General features: G+C 47.3%; 1 protein-coding gene across 4 annotated transcripts in view; it reads right to left on the bottom strand.

Moving 5' to 3' along the window:
* Nucleotides 1-194: 194 nt before the first annotated feature.
* Nucleotides 195-23613, bottom strand: part of LOC130371871 (KAT8 regulatory NSL complex subunit 1-like) — a 38847-nt gene continuing 15428 nt past the window's right edge. For 3 of the 4 annotated variants that reach the window (XM_056577732.1, XM_056577731.1, XM_056577733.1), the window contains 13 exons: nucleotides 15252-15393; nucleotides 14221-14289; nucleotides 12781-12881; nucleotides 12290-12434; nucleotides 7955-8120; nucleotides 7551-7706; nucleotides 7204-7377; nucleotides 5611-5759; nucleotides 4398-4522; nucleotides 4225-4282; nucleotides 3984-4096; nucleotides 3546-3798; nucleotides 195-1986 (listed from right to left, as the gene is read on the bottom strand). In XM_056577732.1, coding sequence (XP_056433707.1) covers nucleotides 1777-1986; nucleotides 3546-3798; nucleotides 3984-4096; nucleotides 4225-4282; nucleotides 4398-4522; nucleotides 5611-5759; nucleotides 7204-7377; nucleotides 7551-7706; nucleotides 7955-8120; nucleotides 12290-12434; nucleotides 12781-12881; nucleotides 14221-14289; nucleotides 15252-15393 — 1861 coding nt within the window. In that variant the 3' untranslated portion in view covers nucleotides 195-1776. The remainder of the gene's footprint in view (nucleotides 1987-3545; nucleotides 3799-3983; nucleotides 4097-4224; nucleotides 4283-4397; nucleotides 4523-5610; nucleotides 5760-7203; nucleotides 7378-7550; nucleotides 7707-7954; nucleotides 8121-12289; nucleotides 12435-12780; nucleotides 12882-14220; nucleotides 14290-15251; nucleotides 15394-23613) is intronic. The other variant, XM_056577734.1, reaches the window with a different exon arrangement.

Raw genomic sequence — 23613 nt, 5'->3', positions numbered from 1 at the left:
GTCCCAGTCTTGATGAGGTGGTGCTCTTCTTTTGAACTAGAAATAGCTTCCGTTTGCGGTAAGAAAACTCATCATTTTGAATTTATTTTGACGCTGTACAGTCGTGGAAATGTGATTGCCATCAGTATTGTGGATTTTACCAATAACTGGTTTATGACCTTGTTGCTGTATGTGTATTTGAAAATAAATGCTACGAAATCACGGCCTGCTTTTCCACTTAAAAAGAGTGCATGTGCACAGTGACGCCAAGTTAAACATAAATGTTTTAATGGTACTATTTACAAAACAATTCTGATTTGGATTAGGTTAACTGCTGCAACATCAGATGGGTACATCAACATCTTGCTTAACTACAAACGGAAAGTGATTGAAAACAAGTGAAAAATTATACCATAGATTTTGCATAGCAATTAGTTACTGGGAGGGGGGGGCTAGTGTTGACAGGACATGGTATTCTTTCAGATGTCTAGTTCAGGCTGCAGATATTCCCTTAACATGTGAAACCTGAGGCATTGTGTGTGAGGGGAAGGGCTGGAGGGGCATTTCTTACAGAACACGTCCAGTTGTTGTCCAGTGAAGCCAGCGGTGCAGCTGTTGAGACCTCTGCTGTAGCACTAGAGCGCAGACCGAGCAGACCCCGTCCTACAGGCCTGCTTTTGGCATCCTTTAAAAAGCCTGCTGCTATGTTAGCGTAAGCATCAATGGAGCAGGCAGCTCCACTACCTGGCTAATCTGTGGGGCTAGCAGAACTAGCGTTAGCATGTGTGGTATCTCAATTGGCTAGCAGAACAAGCATTATCATGTGTGGTATGTTATTTTATTGTTAGCAGAACTAGCATTAGCATGTGTGGTAGCATGGACGGCTAATTAAATTAGTGTCAGCATGTGCAGTATCCTGTAGAGCTAGCATGACTAGCACGGGTGGATTTTGTATGGCTAGTAAACCTAGCGATAGCATGGGTGAGATATGTAGTGCTAGCAGAACTAGCATTAGCATGTGGGGGGCTAAGTGCTCTTGAGACAGCAGTCCTGTATGCCTACTGCCACTTATTATAAAAACTTAAAATAAACCAAAGCAAAACAGACAATGACAGCAGGGCAAAGCAAACAAGCGCTTGGGCATCGCAGAGACTCAAAAGGAATGATTTACCGTGAAAACAAAAAACATACATGAGTCCAATGTGAGTCAGGAATGACGAGGAGCAACAGAATAGAACTTGGCAGTCAAGAAGGCAACGGCCTCTAGTGGGGAGAGGAAGGAACTACACCCCCCGATGTACCTGTATATCTGGGCGGGGGGCTCAAGGAGATTTATTATTATTTTGTCACTCCACTAAAAATGTACATGGGAATTACAAGCAAACTAGTGAATAGAAAACACCCTTTGGCATACGTGGAGTAGTGGGCTACATAGTGCGCTACGAGAGACACGCCACACACCAGACATCGCTAAGCCCCATGTACATGTTCAGCCTACGACACTAATCACTTTTTATAGCACATTCTTTTATATTCTTTTTTTTTTTACATTTACCTTTTTTTCCTGTGACAAAAAACAAAGTGTAGGGAAAGGCTTCTATCTCCATAACGTTCACTAAAAACTGTGAAAAGTATCCCACTGGTGTTTGAATATCAAACAACAGCAGCCCCTTGAGACCTGCTGCTTCCTGCTTCAGAGGTTAATGCGGGGCCGGGAGGGTCTTCGGTGAGGGGGAGGGGCTCCAGAGAAGTGGGTGTGGTCAGAACTGGGGGAGGGGCATGGGTTGCAGCAGTTTATCATCGGTGGGTGGGGGCCTTGTGTTTGAGGTCGTCCTCTTCGCAAGGCATGTCCATATCGTCAGAATCCAGCCGGCCGTAGCCTGTTGCCCGGCAACCAGAGATGCTGCGCATCCGGGAGACGACGGCGCTGCTGTCACTCTCCACCTCGGGCTGCATCTCGGGGTCCTCCGACATCGGGAAGTTACGCCGCTCGAACGGCGCCACCGTCTGGAGACAATCACAACACGCTGTCACCAGGGGGGCCTTCAACAACTTCAGCAAAGACGTTATTCATTAGACCATCGTTAAAGGGCCCCCATTCTACCAGCAGATATGAGTGAGATTAGAAATGACTGGGCATGCTTGCCGACCGATCTATCCAGTATACATCTAGCTGGACACGCCCACTTGTGATGTCGGTCCGTCACTGGGCATAATGACAGCATAAGGGAAAGCTTGCCATGGCTCATCACTCCCACCTGCTGGTGAAAAGAGGGCCCACTAACCACCAATTTTACTTTCGCCTGAACCTTTCTCATTTAGAAAGAAAGATGTCCCTGAAACAGTGAGCCAGCCACCATTAAGGCCTCTCGATGGGATGTAATGTTTCTGAACTATGAACGTTATCAAAGTGGAATGAGATAAATGACTGGAGCACCCTTTGTAACTCCTGCCGGAGCCGTCGGGAAAATGGCTTTGACTTGGAACTACGATCGGATTAAACTTTGGACGGAATCCAAGTTAAGATGCATTCAGACACTTTTGATGTCCCTTCTGGCTCAGACCAGTGCTAATGCAGAACTTGGGAGAGCCCTTAAGGCAGTAAAGAACGGTACATCTCGTTTGACTCGGGCAGTGTTAAAACAACAACAAGCCCCTTCCTTTAAGGACATAGGAGAGATGAGGACGCCTAGCTCAATGGCACCAACAAGCGGCCTGAGCCCCAGTAATAACCCAGCAGAGAGAAGGCCTGAGCCCCAGTAATAACCCAGCAAAGGAGGCCTGAGCCCCAGTAATAACCCAGCAGAGAGGAGGCCTGAGCCCCAGTAATAACCCAGCAAAGGAGGCCTGAGCCCCAGTCATAACCCAGCAGAGAGGAGGCCTGAGCCCCAGCAATAACCCAGCAGAGGAGGCCTGAGCCCCAGTAATAACCCAGCAGAGAGGAGGCCTGAGCCCCAGCAATAACCCAGCAGAGGAGGCCTGAGCCCCAGTAATAACCCAGCAAAGGAGGCCTGAGCCCCAGTAATAACCCAGCAGAGAGGAGGCCTGAGCCCCAGTAATAACCCAGCAGAGAGGAGGCCTGAGCCCCAGTAATAACCCAGCAGAGAGGAGGCCTGAGCCCCAGTAATAACCCAGCAGAGAGGAGGCATGAGCCCCAGTAATAATCCAGCAGAGAGGAGGCCTGAGCCCCAGTAATAACCCAGCAGAGAGGAGGCCTGAGCCCCAGTAATAACCCAGCAGAGAGGAGGCCTGAGCCCCAGTAATAACCCAGCAGAGAGGAGGCCTGAGCCCCAGTAATAACCCAGCAGAGGAGGCCTGAGCCCCAGTAATAACCCATCAGAGGAGACCTGAGCCCCTGTAATAACCCAGCAGAGGAGACCTGAGCCCCAGTAGTAACCCAGCAGAGAGGAGGCTTGAGCCCCAGTAATAACCCAGCAGAGGAGGCCTGAGCCCCAGTAATAACCCAGCAGAGAGGAGGCCTGAGCCCCAGTAATAACCCAGCAGAGGAGGCCTGAGCCCCAGTAATAACCCAGCAGAGCTTTCGGCCCAGTATCCCCAGTACGTACCCTCTCCTCGAAGGGGAAGTCTGGCGTGGAGCAGCGCGTGTCCTCGTTGGACATGAGTCGGTGCGAGTCCCGGGAGCAGGGGGTGTGGGGGTTGGAGGTGGCGTCCGGGCTGCCCGGGCTCATGGGCGAGGGCAGGTAGCTGTACTCGTGGAGCAGTGGGCAGTGGCCCGGGTCCGGGGAGGCGGGCTGGGGCGTGGGGGGGTTGGTGCCACAGAGCAGGGGCGTGGTCCGCCCGTCAATGGACTTGTAAGACCTGAACGGACCAGGAGGAACACATGAAGACCTCTTCTCAACATGTTGCAGACGCTGATGGTTTGTACCTCCATGAGTGATAAAGTAAGTTCTATGAATAAGGCAGGCTAATGACTAGGGTGGCGAGGTGGGACTAGATCGGCCGGCACTACCAGCATCGGGGGGTCATGTGTAGGCCGTCTTTACCTGCTTCCTCTCCTCTTAGCGGGGGCTAGAGCCATCCAGGTCCAGCGGGATCTCTCCTGGTCCTCACAGGGCTGGTGGAGCTGGCTGAACGCAGCATCAGTCAGATCCTCCAGCTACACACACACACACACACACACAAGACAGAGCATAGGAACGTTAGCCAGGAGCAGGACAGAGGAAGACGAGATAGAAGGAGTGAGCAATAGAGAGCGAGACGGAGGAAGGAGCAGTGGAGTCTTACCTCCGTCTCGTTCTCCTCCTCAGCCATCGGCTGGGCCAGGATGTCCACCTCTCGCCAACTGCGGGAAACACAAGAGCACATATCAGGGAAGGAACCAGGAGCACTGTCCCGGCGTGCAGCAGGCGGCCCTGCCCACTCCGACCAGCCCATGGTACGTTTGGCGCAGGAGGTACCTGGGCGTGAGGATCTCCTTGTACTGGAGCTTCTCCACCCGCGTGGTGGCCGCCACAGACATGGGGATCACGATGTTGTTGATGTCGAAGGAGCTCTCGCCTCGCCTCCTCTTGATGGGCTGCTGCTGGGGGGGGGGGGGGGGGGGAACACCGTGCTTAGTCTCTGGGGTCTACACTGAGGCTAGGGTAGGCCGTTTCTCCTACATGCAGGTTGGCCCCATTTCTTGAAATTCTCTTTTCAAAAAGCAGTTAATAAATCAAAGTCAGCATTAGAAATGTTGAAGCAGATCATTATTGGTAATTGTAAATCGGCCTAAAGATGAATCTTTACCAATCATGCATTGCAGAATTTAATAAAAAATAAATACAAAAAAGGTATTCAGAACGTTACCCAGTATTTAATTAAATAAGGTATTCAGATAATTTCACAGTAGTTCACGCACAAGCTAAGCGTTCCCAGTAGTTCACGCACAAGCTATCCCGGGGATTCCACCGGATGCGTTACGGCAACGTTACGGCTGCGGCACGTCTTGGCCGCGACTTTGCCCTGCTTGCATTTCCACCGGGCGCGTTACGGCAGCGCAACGCTGCCTTGCGAGCCAGCCGTATTCCCGCGAGATCACGAGATCCCGCGATAATCCTAAACCTAATGTACTCACCTTCCACTCCCAAAACTACTGCAATTAAATGCCAGGCTTTGTCCTTTCTGACATTGTTCTTATAAAAAGGATGATTTGAGACCCTTTGATTGATTGACTGCTGACCTGGTGCCACCGGTCATGACGTAATAATGTTGGTGTTTTATTTATTGTGTTTTATTTGGAAAATTGAGCGGAATGCTCTATGGCTTTTACTTTTTCACTTCCTGCCCTGATCGATCTACTCTGTTGAAATTGACGTGGTTCAGCAGCGGCTCGCGGCAAAAATAGGAATGCTAAGGAATGATAGCGCTGCGGCGCGGCACGCCGCTCCTGGGACGCTGCTGAGACGTTCCGCAGCCGCGCCCGGCGGAAATGGTCTCATTGATTAGAATGGAACCTTGGATCTGCTGCGGTGACCGCGGCCAAGACGTGCCGTTACGTTGCCGTAACGCGCCCGGTGGAATCAGGCCGTAAGCGTTCCCAGTAGTTCATACACAAGCTAAGCGTTCCCAGTAGTTCATGTACAAGCTAAGCGTTCCCAGTAGTATGAGGCGGGGTCCCGCGGGTCCTACCGGCGTGTTGTGGACACTCTGGCTGCCCAGAGGGGTGGAGTTGTCGGAGGAGGTGGAGAGCTGGCGCGTGAGGGAGCTGTGGAGGGATGAGTGCATGTTGGCCAGCACAGAGCAGGGACTGCCAGAGTCCAGGTACAGCTTGGGAGACGCTGGGGACAAAAAAACACAAAAGACACATTAGCAACACCAAGAAAAACCAACAAAGGGCCACGATGATTGAAGGTAAAGGGTCTCCAAGTTGCCCCACAAAGGGCTACAAATAAATAAAAACTGCAGGATTATCCGTTTGTGTAAAATTATTGTAATGTTCCTTCCCCAGAATGTCCCGCCAAATGGCTTTACCCGAGACTTCTGGGTTTTCAAAACAAGCTCTTTCTCCGTGTTAAGCCCCTTTAGATTCAGATGCCTTGGTGTCTTAGGCTAAAGAGCTAACTGAGATTTTGGTGATGAAATGAATAGAAATCTACTGATCTAATAAGGACTAAAGCTTCAGCCAACTCTGAAGTTATGACGAATATATCTTACAGCACAGACGGCAGCAGCAGCTCTGCACTCGTGCGTTTGGCGTCTTATTAACGTCAGAGGACTGCTGCATGGACGTTTGTGTTTTCGTTTCACGGCTATGTATTTAGAAGCACTATAACCCTTACTAAACCATTATTTTAAGTGTTTACTGGTGCACTTTCGGCATCTCATTCAATTAATTAAGTAGCAATGCTCATATACATGCAGAACGGACGTTTTCAAAGAGGTTTATTTCTGCAGTTAGGCCGTTACTAAACTACCATCCTCAGAGATGACTGAAGGAAGAACAAACAGAAACACAGCAGATCACTAGATCCCGGCCTGCCATCTGTAGCGCGAGAAGGGTACAGACCATGAGACAAAGCAAACGTGATGTGGAAGACCTGGCAACGTTGCTCTGGTTGCAGACCATTGATATATTCTTACTACGTGTACGGGACTGAAGGTCATTTAAGTCGTCTAAAAGCACCCGAGATCTAGGCCATGTTACTCTTACTGCAAATTCATTTGTATTGAAACAGAGTGTTCTTCTTATTCATTACTTTAAATGCAAATACGGACGTGCAAACGGCTGGCCTTGAAGCAGGGCTAGGTGGTGCGTGACATTATAAAGGTTACGCCTAGGTCTCTGGGAATTGCAGTTAACCAAGATTCAGTTGTTTCATCGCTGGATTAGGGGAGTTCGCTGTGTTAGCGTTTGGAAGCTGGGTAAGACATTTAGACGCCAATTAACAGATATCTTGGCGTATCACGTATTTATATTTCTGACATTTGTAACAGTAAGCGGGTAAAAAATAATATATCGAAAGAAATTAGGTTAATGTAATTTGCACCATCTACGGTTTGCCCATTATTTATCATCTTATCGAGCCATTTCAACACATGATTTTGAAAAATAATACAATTGACTTTCCTATTTTGATGAGCCTGTATCAATACTCCTAACTTTGACAGTGTTTGAAAAATTGCAAACACTGCTATTAGCGATATCCTATTCATGTGTATACACCCAACAATTACTAATGGGTAGGCCTGTGAGTCAGAGGCTGGGGCCACCAGAGGACTCACGGTCAGTCCGGTCCAGCGAGCGTTCCCGTGGTCTCTTGCGGCTGTAGCTCTTGTCGTAGGGCCCCGGCTGCAGGCGCTCTGTCTTACAGAGGGCCTGGCTCTCCAGTCGCGCAGGCCCCAGGCTCGTCTCCCCGGGGCGCCCCTTCTCTGAACGCCTCTTAAAGTGACCTAGACCTGGAGGGACAAGAGCGTGGCTTTAGATCTGGGTCGGAAGAGGTACCGCTTCTGCTTTGAATTTGAAAGAAGGATTGGGACTAGTATGGATATGGACTAGCTTGGATGAAAACCTGGTTCTGACCCTGGTTCTGATGGGTGTGGCCCTGGTTCTGATGGGTGTAGGTACTTACGGACTGCCATGAGGGAGCTGGTGAACTTGTGCTTCTCTCTGGAGGAGGAGAGCTTGTGTTTGAGGGAGAGCTTCTTCAGGGGCTTGCTGCGGTCCAACGCCTTGCTCTGCCACTGGCTCTTGAGCACTTGTTGCAGCCGGAGGCCCACGCATACATCTAAGGAAATAAACAGTGGTATCAGTCATCAGAGACACAGAAATTACCATGGGGGTTCAACCAGTCTGGGACAATTAAGCTAAGCAAGTAAACCGAGAACAAAGACCAAGTGAACACATTGGTTTGGAGAAAATGATGCCAGTGATGCGCTGCATGGAAAGAGCCGTGAGCTTGTCCATGCTGCCTTTCAGCGGAGACAGGAGATGCTCCCAGACACATGGCATGAGGCGTGTGTGGCGGCAGCTCACCGTCTGAGAAGGAGAGGATAGGGTGGACTCCAGGGTCCAGTCTGGAGAGTCTCTCCATGGTGGGGAGGTCGTACTGGGGGTCTTCTATGGAACTGCTCCTCCCGCCACACATCACGCAGCTGGGGTTCAGCCGGCAACACGAGGGAACACAGCCAATACGCTGGGTCTGTAACACAACAATATGAACACCCACATAAGGCCTTTAACATATCACAACTGTAACACAACATCATGAACCCCTTCACCAGGGCTGTAACACAACATGAACCCCTTCACCAGGGCTGTAACACAACATGAACCCCTTCACCAGGGCTGTACCACAACATGAACCCCTTCACCAGGGCTGTAACACAACACAACATGAACCCCTTCACCAGGGCTGTACCACAACATGAACCCCTTCACCAGGGCTGTAACACAACACAACATGAACCCCTTCACCAGGGCTGTACCACAACATGAACCCCTTCACCAGGGCTGTAACACAACACAACATGAACCCCTTCACCAGGGCTGTACCACAACATGAACCCCTTCACCAGGGCTGTAACACAACACAACATGAACCCCTTCACCAGGGCTGTACCACAACATGAACCCCTTCACCAGGGCTGTAACACAACACATCATGACCCCCTTCACCAGGGCTGTAACACAACACAACATGAACCCCTTCACCAGGGCTGTACCACAACATGAACCCCTTCACCAGGGCTGTAACACAACACAACATGAACCCCTTCACCAGGGCTGTAACACAACATGAACACCTTCACTTGGGCTGTAACACAACATGAACCCCTTCACCAGGGCTGTAACACAACATGAACACCTTCACTTGGGCTGTAACACAACATGAACCCCTTCACTAGGGCTGTAACACAACATGAACCCCTTCATTTCCGCCCTTCGCGTTGCATACTTTGTAGTATATTTGCATTTTCTTGAAGAAAACTACTTACTGCTATTTTTACTACTTACTGCTATTATCCCATATTAGAATCGAAAATGTGTCCATTGATTCACTGAATATCATCACTAATGAGAGAAGCTTTAATCCTTCACTAAAATCCATAATTTTGAAACATTTTGAAACAAACTAATGAAAATCTCTTGCTGTCTGGATCTCATATCTCAGAGGACGTTGATAGACCACCTGACGCTCAATTTGGATAAGGCTGAGCTACTCTCCCTTCCAGGGAAGTCATCTCCCATCCAAGCCCTCTCCATCAGTTTGGACAACTCGGGAGTATGCCGCTCAAACGAGGAGTCACCTTGGTGGGACACTGAATCAACACCTGTCCTTCACGTCCAACACCACTCAATGACATGCTCCTACAGGGTCACTCTTCATAACCTCAGGAGCACACCTGCTCCTCACCCAAAGGGCCATGCATGTTTTGGTCCAGGCTCTTGTCATCTGGATTACTCCAGAATGCAGCAGCCCGGGTTATCTTCAACCTTCCCAAGTTCACTCCCACTACACCCCTCATCCCTAACCCTGGGAGGTGGCTGGTGGCTCCAATCCCATCACGTCACTGGTATTGACTGCCGTGATTTGAATGGCACCGACCAGTCCTACAGTCAGGACAGGCTCAAACAATACACCGCAGCCCGTCCACCAAGCTCCGCATCTGCCAAACGGCTTGCTACTCCGTCACTAAAAAGGGGACCATGTACCGCTAGACAACGTCCAGATTGTTTGATGGCTCAAAAAGGAGTGAACGAGCTCACCACTGACATCAGGACAGCGCAAACCCTGTCAGCTTATTGTTATTCACATGTACATTGGCCTAATATGTCATTCTCCCATCTGTTCCACAATAGTCTATCATATTACATTTGACTTATTTTAAGAAATATGACTAATCTTAAGATATTTGAATTGTTGTCTCCAATCCCAAACGACACCCCTGGCCTGTTAGGAACAGGAACACCCGCTATGTGCAGGCTCCATGTATCGCTATATAGGCTTGAGGTACAAGGTTATCTAAAAATTGAATCTAATTAAAAAAAAAATGATATTCAACTATTGGAAAACTCTTGTAAACGCTCCGTTGTGGATGTATCTGCAATAGATTATGGTGATCTGGTGTACATAAATGCATAAGCTCACTGTCCACTGTATATGTTGGACACTGTATCATGGAGCCTTGAGGTTCGTTAAAAACAGCACAGCCTTATCTCACCACTGTGCGTTGTACTCAAGAGTTAACTGGCCTTCTCTTTATATGCAACGTCTAAGTCACTGGTATTATTTTATCGTCAAGGCGATTTATGTGGTAAACTCCCCTGTTATTGGTCACTGCATATGTCCCGCAATTTTTTCCCATGGGTTACGGTCTCAGGACATGGTGCATATGACTGTTGCTGAAGATCGGAGAGAAGTGGATAAAAAGACCATTACGTTTTTTGCACAGTCTACCTATTGCCTCTCAATCAATTTAAAGCTGTTAAGAGTTTGACGTTGGACTAAAACATTTGGAAATTGCAAATGTTTTAGTCATTCATCTTAATGTATTTTCACAACTGCACTTGTGAGTCAGAGACTGCACTTGTGTAGAGACCTGGCCATCTTGACCAGCTCTCTTGTAAAAGAGATTTTAATCTCAATGAGACTAACCTGGTTAAATAAAAGATAATAATCTAGAAGGCGGAAAACATATTCTAGATATCCCATTTAGTTTAGTCCAAAACAAGTGGAACGGGATTCAGAGATAAACTCCAAAGCATGGCTGAACAGATTTGCGGAATGAGATTAAGTTGGCATGCATACAAACAAATGTAAATTAAATTAAGAAAGTATACTTAGAGCCTGCCTTATACATCTTCATTAGAGATCAATCCTTAGGCACAGCTGAGCAGAAAATATGCATGAAATAGATATTCATCACGAATCTCTGCCGAGCTTCCTCGATTGGGACTTAATAGTTTGCAAAGCACAACAACACTAGGGTGACTGCACCTACAACAGATAACTTCACCCGCACTGTGGAACCATACGCACTAGTGGAAACAGTGTTTTTTTTACGATGCATACCCATATGCGGACTGTGGGGACTTGGGGTTCAAACCCACAACCTTTAGACTAGCAGACAAAGACCACAAAACTATCCTAGTCCTCGTCACCTTAGCGACGGGCGTCTGCTTTATTCAGCAAAAGGTTTCCCTGCAGACATGAAGCCAACATGAACCCAGAGTTTTGCAGTGAGCAGGTTCATCTGCTGTCCGTTTGCTTTGGAAACCAGATGACCTATTTTTCCACTGACGAGTCACAGCCTGTTCACCTTTGTATTGTGTTACACGCCAAGCTGGGAGACTGGACGAGCAGGCTGAGAGTTCATTACCCTGCTCAAAGGACTGGTTAGGCCAGTAGAGTCAGACCACTTCCTCATTCAGGGAGGAAGTGAGAATGAGTTTTCCACAAACTTTGAAGTTTGACGCTTAACTGGTAGCGCAAAGCATTTCCTCTGCTGTGGTTGGGGGCACCTTTTCCCCCTGTGGGGGCCCATGCACCCAAATCCTTAAGACGCTTTGGATGAAAGGGTCCAACAAGTCTTATTGCTCAACACATAACACTGATACTGCCAACATGGCGAATACTCGCCACACAGCAGGCAAACACAGGAAATGCCATATGCTAAATACAGAGCTCCTATACAGCAACAATAGCTTACTCTCAACACAGCAGGCTGTGTTGAGATGTGGACAGGATGTGTCTTTAAGCTACACACATAGCTGCTGTAGAGCCAACATGGACACTCCACACAGCAGGCTAGCACAGGATGTGTCTTTAGGCTAAACACATAGCTGCTCTAGAGCAAACATGGACACTCCACACAGCAGGCTAACACAGGATGTGTCTTTAAGCTACACACATAGCTGCTGTACAGGCAACATGGACCCTGACAACTCAAATGTGAGAGACTACATTTACCAACATAATCACATCCCAGATACTAGTAACTTCATTATCAAACATCCCGTAAACCATGGTCATAGCTATAAGATGTCAGATCACCGTATGGAGATAGCTGACAATCTGTGATAGAAGAACAATCAGTTCTCTTTAGAATAGTTTATTCTTTTACTTTGGAATACCCTTCTTTGTCTGTAAAGGCTGCTGGAACTGGAAAATGAAACCCCAAGGGTTAGATAAAGGACCCAATTCATATTGGTGTAAATGGCTTCTGACGAAGTACTTAATGTAAGTCACTTTGGATAAAGAGTCTGCTAAATGCCCTAAATGTATATAATCTAAACATTTGTGCGGGAGTTCAGAGGGTTCCTTAGGAGACGAGCTCCTCAGCAAGGGTGTGCAGGCGGAGGGCGTACCTTGCCGTGGAGGTGCGGCACAGTGCTTGGCTGGAGCAGCCTCCGTCGCCGGCAGCCCACCAGGGGGCGCGTGCGGGCCGCTACACAGCTGCTGTCAGGCGCTGCTGCTGGCTGCTGCAGCTTCGTCTCCGTCGACTCCATCATCCTACGCAACACAGGGAGACATGACAGTCAATACAAAACCTCTTACGTCACTCTGTGCGCACACACACACACACACTAACAGAATTAGTCTCAATGCAAGTGCAGGTAACCCATCTATACTGTATAACACTAGACTTCTAAATGAGGGGTGAGTCTGAGCGAAAGGAACAGGCTCTCAATGTTTTACCCCATCATTTACAAACAACAATCCTCCTAAATCAAACATGTACGGAAACTCGGGGCCCAGCACGAGGAAAGCCCTGCTTATCAGCCATTTGCATTTGCCGGCGGAGCTGTTATTGGGCTCGGTGGGCAGTGCTGATAGCAGTTATCACCGGGAGCAGCACCTGTTAAGGACACCGTTGACCGGTCGGCCATTTTGGCCCCTCCAGGGGCTGGGGTCTGAGGAGGAGGTGGGGGCAGTGACAGGCTGCTCCGAGCTTCCATCCTGGACAGAGAGATAAGAGAAGTCAGCGACACCAGCCACCGACCGACGCCTCCACCAGCAGCGTACGTTGACACAGTGGAGGGGGAGCAGGGCTACAAACGCCTTTTCACCAACACTCTTATCGCCTGCCAACATGAGGTCTAACTACCACCATTCAACTGATTCAATAACATTAAGATCAGCATTACTCGACTACAGAGATTGCAAGAGATTGCAAATACTCGTCAACCTGTTGACGTTAAAAATTATACGGTCTTGCTACCCAGAGAGATAAAAAAATAATAATCATAGTCACGGCAATATTCTGAGGTCCTGGGCAATAACACAGAACATGAAATCAATTCTGCTTAAATCTTTCTGCTCAACAGTTTCACCTAAAAGGAGGTTTTGTAAGCATATACAAGCTGGGGTGATAGAGAAGCCTCAACTCTGACCAGAGCTGTCAATCTATAACACTCTGTGATAAGGAATGCCAGTCCTTATATATAGCCCATTATAAATTCTAACCTATACAATGTACACACATTTCTTTCTTGAAAGTTAGTAAAAGGCATAAAAGGATATTATATTAGCCAAGGGTTTCCCACATCACTTTGCAGCTTAGGCGACCACCTAAGCAACACACACCTGCCGCCTTAGCTATGTCTTTACCCCACCTGTCCCCAAAGAAAACCACTAAAATATATTTCATTATTATATATACGTCTTTAATTCTAATAGTAAGCAAAAATATAAAACGATCGAAACTTCATTCACTCTCTATGTACAGATCAAGAAAGACTTGAGGCCCGACAGCCTCCATGAAAATAAACTTCAATGGACTATCGGTAAAAAGAGTGCAATAACCAAAGGGCCCTTGAATTGTTCTTTCTAAAACCACGGATGACAGCCTGTAGCGATACTAGAGGTCAGCTCTGGCATAAGTGTCATAAGTGACTATGATTACTGTGTTAGTGTTTAATAAATAACTGTTGAATGCAGTACAGACTCTGTAGTCTATCACACGTACCCCCCCTCATTAGTTTTCACATGCGGGTAAGCTGAAGCGAGAAGGGTATGATTTCCTTAAGTTAACCAACAAAATTTGAATAGTGAATTCCATAAGTACACATTATCTTTACTCTTCGATTTAAGATCGGACTCCAGAAATACGTTCCAACAGCCCTGACTCTTACTTCCCCAATTAAGCCAGCAAAGACAGACATCTCATTTAAATATGCTGAATAGCGGTGATGAACCACATGAAACACGAAGCCATCTGGACCAGAGGCTTCATTTATATTCCACGGGTCTGAGGGCAGCAGGACCCGCTGCTAATGGGTTTCCATCGTAACGCTACCTGAGAGATCGACGGCTCCGTCTTCAGCTCCGGCCCTCCGATAGACCCACCATCAAGCTCCACTGAACCCTGAAGACCCAGAGAGCTGCTGTTAGATGTTGCTGAGTCAACACCTGCTCATAGTGATCGGGGGTGCAGCACGTGGCCCAACAGACCAAAATCTTTCCTTCTTTATGGGGATAGCAACAATGTTAATGGACTTATTCAGAGGATCCAGTGGGGATTGGGAACCCCTTAAGCACTAGAGAACTATCCAGCCCCTTGAAGAGGCCGGCTTACATTAGCCTCATACTATACACATGATCTGAGAGTGACACTACTGCACCATAACAAGCTACCACAATTAGCCATTTTACATGAATGAAATGCATTATGACGAGAGATCTCATTTCAATACCCATCATTTCAACTTGTTGTTCAAAAAGAAAAAACATAATACCCCACAAATTCCCCCCATCCCCAAATCTCCCTCACTCTTATACCCACCCTCACCCCACCCTGTCACTCCCTCCTAAACCCCCACCTCTCCCAACCTCTCACCTCACCCCCACCTCTCACTCTCACCCCCACCCCCACCTCTCACTCTCACCCCCCACCTCTCACTCTCACCCCCCACCTCTCACTCTCACCCCCCACCTCTCACTCTCACCCCCCACCTCTCACTCTCACCCCCCACCTCTCACTCTCACCCCCCACCTCTCACTCTCAACCCCCACCTCTCACTCTCAACCCCCACCTCTCACTCTCAACCCCCACCTCTCACTCACCCCCACCTCTCACTCTCAACCCCCACCTCTCACTCTCAACCCCCACCTCTCACTCTCAACCCCCACCTCTCACTCTCACCCCCCACCTCTCACTCTCACCCCCCACCTCTCACTCTCAACCCCCACCTCTCACTCTCACCCCCCACCTCTCACTCTCACCCCCCACCTCTCACTCTCAACCCCCACCTCTCACTCTCACCCCCACCTCTTCCTCCCCCCAAACTCCCCCCCACCTCTCCCCCCCACCTCTCCCCCCCAGCTCACCTTGCCGGTGCGTATCTGGCGGTAGATGTCTGTCTGCTGGCGGATGCGATACTCCAGGTCTGAGATGTGTGCTTGCAGCCAGTTCCAGTGGCTGATGATGGCGGCCCTCTCTACCATGTACCGACTCTCCGCCCGCTTCCATCTGGGGGAAAAACGCACACTGTCAGGACTCGAGTCACAGTAAACCCCAAAGCTTTCAGGGTTTAAACGTCTTGCATGCCTGAGGTCACGTTACTAAAACAATACCTGAATTCTGAATGATAATTTGGCCACCACCCTCAACCAGTTTGTTCTGTAAACGATAAATTACATGAAGTATAAACCTTGTGGACAATGGTCTACAGTACATTGTTTCATGTTCATTTATAATTCGTCTCGGACACTCAAAGCGGGAGTCTAGCCTGGGAAGACGACCTGCTGTGTTGATTAATCCTGCTACGACCCCAAAGAAATGAAAGGTGGCCGCATGTCCACTAACAACGGAGTGATCAATATTCCTTCCCTCATAAAAGAAACACTTTCAAGTCTGTCTTCATTGTGCTGTAGGGTTGGACCATATGGCCAAAATCCATATCACAATATACCTTTTTATCAAAAGATTAATCATTACGATAGATAAGTGTCAAGAGGGGACTTTGGGGTTCTGACTGAAGCCAGAATACAGAATACAATTATATTTCATTACATTATTTGTCAATAATCATTCTTTCAACGGTTTAGTAAAATACAAATAACATTCCTCCATTCATTACTGGTGACCCCTGTAAAGCTTAGCCCCAAACCCCGGCCCCTCAAGAGACTTTCAAAACCAACATGACATCACCTCCAAAGAAAAAGTAATGCCACAGCTCTGTCAATATCTTAAAAATGAGGCTGACTTTAAATTGAGTTAACATTGCTTCAGGGTACAGCAAAGGAGCAGCGCTCAGTATCTTCAGAACACAAAAAAAAGGCCCTGAAATGGGCCGTGGCTATATACCATGTATATAGAAGAAGCTTAACCTTCTCGGACGCATCAAAATCAACCGCTGGCCAGGACACACACCCACACCTCTGCATTATATTACAAGTGTCCTTGAAGCTTAACCCTCTTTCTCACGTAGACATCAACCGCTGCAAAGAAGAAGCACCACACAACCAAACACACCATGGGGTTAAATATAACTATCCTGGAAGCTTAACCCTCTCCCTCATATAGAGAACCGCTGCACAGACGGCCACATAGAGAATGGCCGTTCGCGGATGGGGGGGACTAACTTATCGCCCACCCCTATTGTCCTGTATACAAAGGCAGAAAAGCCATAGGACAATAGAAAATTAGATTAGATCGGCTTGCCTCAACTACATCTCAATTGCTCTAACAATAAGCTGGAAGCATCGTTTCTCACACATTACACAATGCAGTGTGTTGTTTGACAAGCTACAAAGCATTTCCGCTGCCAGCCTGTAGGGGCCAGCACCAACCATGAACCTCATTGTTGTGTTGTTTCACTTTGACCACCAGGGGGCAAACACTCCTGATCTCTTCCCTTCAAAAGGGCAGAGAGAGGAGGGCAGAGAGGAAAGATTCTCGGCCTACAGAGGGCGCTGTATCGAGCTAAATGCCCAGCCGTCCGTGCTATGGGAACATGAGAATAACAAGTCTGACGGTGGCCACAGAGCTTGCACTCCTCTATGCGTCCTCCTGTGAACTGTGGGCCGCTTGAAGAGACGGAGGGCAGGACACACCATGGACTAACAGACGGAGGGCTCAGGGGCCCTGGCAGCGTGTGAAGAGCAGACGGCTTTAGAGGCCTCTGATAGGCCGCAGGGTGCTGGAGGGGCTGGTGCCAGGCTCGCACTGCAGCCTACAGGAGGGTGGGGTGTGTCCAGTCACTGAACTAGCTAGGGCGGGGGCCTTCAGAGTGCTCCGACCGCGACAGAGGGAAGGTATCCAGAGGGCTTTTCAGCTGCTGGACAGACTCTGGCTATAGTCTAACTGGCAACCAGTGAACACGTTCCATACAATATTCCAGCCTCAGTGTTGAAGATGGAAACACAAACAGCTCTTCAATGCTTTATGGGCATTTCATGGTCACGAATAACATCAACGATGTTCCATACTTTCCCTGCCCCCGTCCACTCCCCCCATCCCTCTTGGCAACCCCGTGTACTGCAGGGGGTCCCCAGTCCACACAGGTGGTGGTGCCATTCAGTATCCCAGATTGAATTTTTTATTAAAATTTCACCAATGGTCACAAATGTGAAGAGCCCAAATGTAATGATATCTTGGTCCATACAACTATGCTAATTCAGTTGGAATGTCAAAGTGTGTTTAATCCACAGGAAAGAGGGAAAAATTATGCGCTTGTTATATCAAATATTTGGTGATTTTACAATGTCTGCTGTTCGTTGCCATTGTATGTTGGCCTGTTATTTATGTCTCCCAGGAATCTCGATAACCTTCCTTGGAATGGTAAAGAATGACATTTGTCAAGTAAAAGGTTGAATATTAAAAACATTGAGTGGCCTGTAGAAAATATAGACATGAAATGTCCCACGGTGGCTCTCCCAATTAGTCAGTCGCAGCGATTTTAATAATTGGTTGCTGCAAGCGCGCGCGTGTGTGGTGCGGGGGGGAGAATTGGGTTTTTAAAAATGTACTTATTTAGAGGCCATTTCGATGTTTACATGAGGCCCAAATACACCAAAAAGCTCTTCCTATTAATCATATCAGGTTGATAATTAAATAAACAGAAAGGAACAGGCAGCAATGTTTTTCTTTCATGGCATCAGTGACCACAATTGGGCATGTGAGGCTTCTCTTCCGGTTTATCACGCTCATCGTGCAATGCAATTTCTGAAAGCATGGCAGAAGGTTCAAACCCCCATTTGCTTAGTGATGATGTGACGTAGGCCTACTCTCAAAGCATGGAGCCATTTGTCTAGGCTGGACCGGTTTCGCTATTTTCTTACCGCAGTGATGAGCTTTTTATACCACTGGTTTGGCAATAAGACAACATGACTCAAATGATGTGATATAGCCCAGCCTAAACTAACTAACGATATTGATTCTTGTGTGGGACACAAATTGCCATTCACACACTCATTGGTTCGTTATTATTCCTTCCTTCTTATAATTTAAAAGGTTATCGTCCTTGTTCCCGTTATTAAAATACACTACTTTATATCAGACCAAAATGTAGGGCTGTCCTCGTATAACCCCTCAAAAGACTCATCGTTTGACTTCTGACTGTATAGGCCTATGTGCCTTCATAAATAGAGAGATAAAACCTCCACATGCAAGAAGTAGCTGGGGATTAAACTAATGAGTGTCAGTCTAATCTCCAAGTTAGCCAGGTATTCTCAAAACTAAAAAAAGAATGGAGGAACGTTAAAAGGATTCGATATTTATCAGGGATCTCTGCCTACCCACTCAGACCTTTTTTTTTATATTTGATTGGGATTCAGGTATTGAATAGTTTGTGTCATTCAAATCGAAGTGCCTCAGCAGAGTGGCTGAACGCTACGGTACACACAGCTACACACCGATGACTCTACTTATCTTTAAAGATCAACGCCATCCATGTCAATGAACCATCTACAATTAAATAGGCAGAATTTCACTGAAAGGGGACCAGATTGCACAGCTGTAGAAATAAGCACCCAGGAGCTAATTTACTTATCTAAAGAAACCCCAAGATTTTTCTGCATGGATCTTGCGGTGCAGAGCATAAAGGGATCGCCATTAGAGAAGGAACTACAGCATGAGGAGATCTCAGTAGGGGTCCACCCAAACAGCTGCTGCCAGAGGAAAAACTCCCTCCCTAGATCCATGGTCTGTGGCCTCCCACCACAACACTATGCAGGTGATATACTGTACTACCGCATGACAGAATAAATCACCCTGTGCTGCTGCACTGAGACGATGAGAGCACACTCCATACACTGAGGCGCTACATTGGGTTCTCCCCAAACAACCACCAGCGCCCTCTCCTCTTCTTCCAGCACCTCCTTGCAGCATGTCAGAGCCAGGGCGCTCAGCTGCCCAGATGAGTCGGTGTCAATTATTCTCTCATTTATAGGCCATTTCATTTGTTAGAAAACAAAATAACATTTTAATACTGCTTCAGAAAGCTGAAATGATACCGTCAGGGCTGCGTGCGTGCGTGACGTCAGTAGCCGTCGGATAAAGTGAATGAAACGGCAGAGCCTCAGTGTACAACCGAAAATGTTTCCAAAGACACTGCATTGTCAAACAATGGAAGTACATAGAATTATCCAAAACAAAAGGCAGTTTGTTCATGATGCAAAGTTATAGCAGCACAAGAGCTATGCATACACAACGTAAAAACACAGGTGCTATTCTTGATGGAACACATTAAACCCTTATCACTAGGGCTGGCCGATATCGTCTTAAAATTACACACACGTTATTTGCAGGATAAACAAAATCATGAGGTGCTTGTAATGTCTTTCAAAGTTTTTTGCAAGAAATACAAGCAAGTCTACTGCATCTGGCTTGATGCATGTTATAATAAACCATATATTCGAATTAATTGAATCTGCGGCCCATTATAACGGCCCTCAGATATAAAAAAAATAGGAGGGTCGGCTACAGACTATACTATTTGTTAATAGGTGTGTGGACGTGTGGAGCTCTGTCTGGGCGGTGTGTGTGGACGTGTGGAGCTCTGTCTGGGCGGTGTGTGTGAAGCTGTCTGGGCGGTGTGTGTGAAGCTCTGTCTGGGCGGTGTGTGTGGACGTGCGGAGCTCTGTCCACACGTACAAAAAAAATTGGTAATTATAATAATCATACACAAATGTACCAAAAAGTGTAACGCAGAGTTGGCCTGGACCGTAACCATGGGGATAACACCCCATCCCCTCCACCACCTCCACCAGGGGCTCCGTCCCCTCCACCACCTCCACCAGGGGCTACGGGGGCTCCGTCCCCTCCACCACCTCCACCGGGGGCTCTGTCCCCTCCACCAGGGGCTACGATGGCTCCGTCCCCCCCACCACCCTGTGCCTCCTCCCCTCAACCCTCCGTCCCCCCCAGGCTGGATGTCAGCACATTGCTCTTGGTGCTCCTGACCCAGCTCATATGGTGAGGCTTAGCTTCATCCTGTTCCTTACCCTCGTCTACGACTTAGTCTGGCTCCATTCTTCGTCTTATTCTATGCTCAGTTACACCTTATTCTGTTCTCTACCATACCTTATTCTGGTTTCTAATCAATACCTTATTTTTGTTCTTTTCACTTCCATACCCTATTCTGGTTCTGTTCTTTACTAAAGCTTATTCTAATTCTTGACCATAGCTTTTAACTTCTTTAAGATGCGAACAGCAGCTTCACAATGAGCCAACTGAATTTAAAAAGGGCATTTCCAAAGACGCCTTTTGCAGTTTCAAAGCCAGAAGGAAATGGTCTGTTCTTTGATGAACTTCCCACTTCCTTACTGCAGTCCCTTGCGTGTTATAATTCATGTTGCACACATGAACAAGTGCAAGCACCAAGCTAAACGCTCCTTCAGATCTGAATGTTTGTGCCAGTAAAGACGTTGCATACAGCTAATCTTTGCATCCTTTTATAACGCATAACCATACACTCAGCTCTGTCAGGAATGGGTGTGAACATGACTCGAGGTGGGCCTGAACAAACAGCACAGTGCTGCTGTGGGTTCAGCCTTGGTTGCACAATTATTGGTTGAGAGGATGAGGGACAGAAAACAGAAAACTAAGATGCCAGTAGTATGGGCCTTATTTACCTTGCAGCCATCTTGATTCCAAACGGTAGCTGTTGGATGGAACTGAATCCCATCATTCCCATCACCCAGCTAGCGTTTAGAAGCAAGAGGGTCCCTAGGAGTCCACGGAACATCGCTTCAGAGCCCGGGGGAGGGGAGCCTTTAGCATTAGCAGTGACCCGGACTTGTCAATCCTATACTAGGTTGTTTCATGCGCAGGTCAGGGCAGCAGACTTGGTTTGAGGGACAGGAACCAGGAGACAGGGTCAACTTGAGCCAGTGCAGCAGCCGGCGTTACATAAAAGGGGGTTATGTAACGCCTGTGGGTTGGTGTGGGGGAACTGAAGCCCGGCTAAACACATCCAGATGTGTCAGGAACCAGAACCAAAACACAGAGAAGGAACTGGGAGAGGAGGGGAGAGGCTAAGCTGACAAGAATGCAGCGTAATGCTGAACAAGTAGCATTGAAAGGCAGGGGGGGAGGGGGTCTAGCAACCCCGTTACCCCAATGTCACACAGCATCCCGCACTAGACATGCTCCAATAACCCCGTTGTGTTCAGCTCTCCACCACAGCATCTACCAGCTCTCCACCTCTGGTACCAGGCCTCCTCTGGTAAATTGACCCCTCAAACTGTTTGGATGGGGCCCTACAACCATTACAGAACAGCTCAACAGCCATCTGTCCGACAAGCCTTATGCAAGACGTGGGACTTTAGCTCCTTCTCAAGATGCCCACACTCTCAAAGGAAGCCACGGAAGATAGTTTAGCCATCTCTGGTATGGTAGCAATTAGGGCTGTGAGATATGGACAAGATCTTCCATCACCACATGGGACTTCTTAGAACTCAATAACGATATACTTCATGATAAAGTATGTTTTCTTTCAATTCTGTGAAAGAAATGACTACCCATAACCACACACTTCATGACTCTTTTCTTTATAATCCTATCAACTAAATATAAATGAAAGGAAAACAAATTAAACTGAGCTAAATAAATATTAAAAGGAAACACTAACAACCACAATATGTTACACGTTTCAGAAATCTCCAGTACGGCAGGCAGTAAACTAAATAAGTACAATATTAATCTAAAATATCCAAACCCAAGCCACTGCGTAACTCTGCTCGTCCACCGGTCTGTTAACATGCATGTGGACCTATTGTTTCAGACGGATTTCCTATACTATTCTAGGAAGGAGGGGGGGGGTTGTCATCCCCATGGTTACAGCAACTTTTTGATGCTTTTTTAGTTTTGTTCTGTACGAGCGTTATAATGGGCAATGTTTTATATGAAATGCAGCCAAGACTGAGCCTAACCCTGACTCGGACATCGGAATAAACCGCTGCTCAGATGAAGAGACACTAACACACACACACCTCCCCCCTCTCTTGGACGCCATCATCAAAATCAAAAGGCAATCAAACGACTTCCACATATCCACACACTTAAGACTCCTTCAAACTCCCTTGAGATTTGCTTTCCCTTCATCACTTGAATGTAGATCACATCTCTTGAATCTTGTTCTGTCTCGGACTGCTGCGTTTCGTGTCCTGCTCCTCCACTTTCTTATTTCGGATTTGTCAAGCACATTTGGTGAATGTAAAGCAGGCTCAGAACGAGTAATTTTCTCTCCCTCGTCCCCAATTTCGCTTCGTCATTTAGAACAGCCCTAGCAGCAGCATGCCAACAGTAGTGCCCTGCCCACAACAGGCCTAGTGGCTATCAGCCCCTTGGTAAACAAGAAGGCACACGAATAAGACAGCTGGGACAGGATTAGCCCAATGCAACACAAGCATGCATGTCAATGGCTAGAACTGAACTGTGCTTTCCCATCCACTGACTTAGCCCACCCGTTTCTTACTGAAGCGCCTTATCCACCTAATAGTTATGGGCTATTAATTAGAACACACACACAAGAAATTAACCAGAACATATCAGAAAATCAATACAAGCATCAGAGATTCAGCTGAATTGATTGGAAACCATAGGACTGAACCAGTTTGTGTGAGATAATGGTAAACAATGTACACAGCTTAGAGTTTGTGATTTTTTTTTTTTAAGTTGACTAATGGTCACCTGTGCCTCTAAATTGTAATGCAAGTGCAATGTAGAAAAAACTTGAAATGCTAGCTGCAGGGGCATTTGTAAAGGATTGTGTGCCAAGAGATATTTATCAACAGCAATACAGATCTCTACATTCAGCGAAAAATGACATTCGATTACTTCGTCATGGACAAGTGTACTTTCTGGTAGGTAATTATACTGCTCAACCAGCCATAATGAAGACAACTGAGGAAACCAACGACAGGAATTGTAATGCTGTGAATTAAAGACCTGATCCTGGTATGAGTGTGTGTCTCACGGTGTTATCCTGCAAGCAGACAGGCAGCAGCACTCTACTCTATAGAGCCATTGTTCGGTCAGAATTTCTACAGAATAGGTGAATTAAAAAGTACCCTGGACTAAACATTAGCCTTAATACAAACACAATTCATCTGGATGCATCTGCTAATTGAAGACCGGAATTGTTAGACAGAAATAAGGAACTCATGCAGTTGGATGGTTTGGCGTAATGCATTACCCATCTGCATATTTTTTTTGATAAATTCAATGAAAGCGTTAGACAACAGA

This window comes from Gadus chalcogrammus, chromosome 18 (genome assembly GCF_026213295.1).
Source record: "Gadus chalcogrammus isolate NIFS_2021 chromosome 18, NIFS_Gcha_1.0, whole genome shotgun sequence".
NCBI classification, from domain to species: domain Eukaryota; kingdom Metazoa; phylum Chordata; class Actinopteri; order Gadiformes; family Gadidae; genus Gadus; species Gadus chalcogrammus.
The sequence above is the reverse complement of the archived record's forward strand: the minus strand, read 5'-3'. Positions and strand labels throughout refer to the sequence as shown.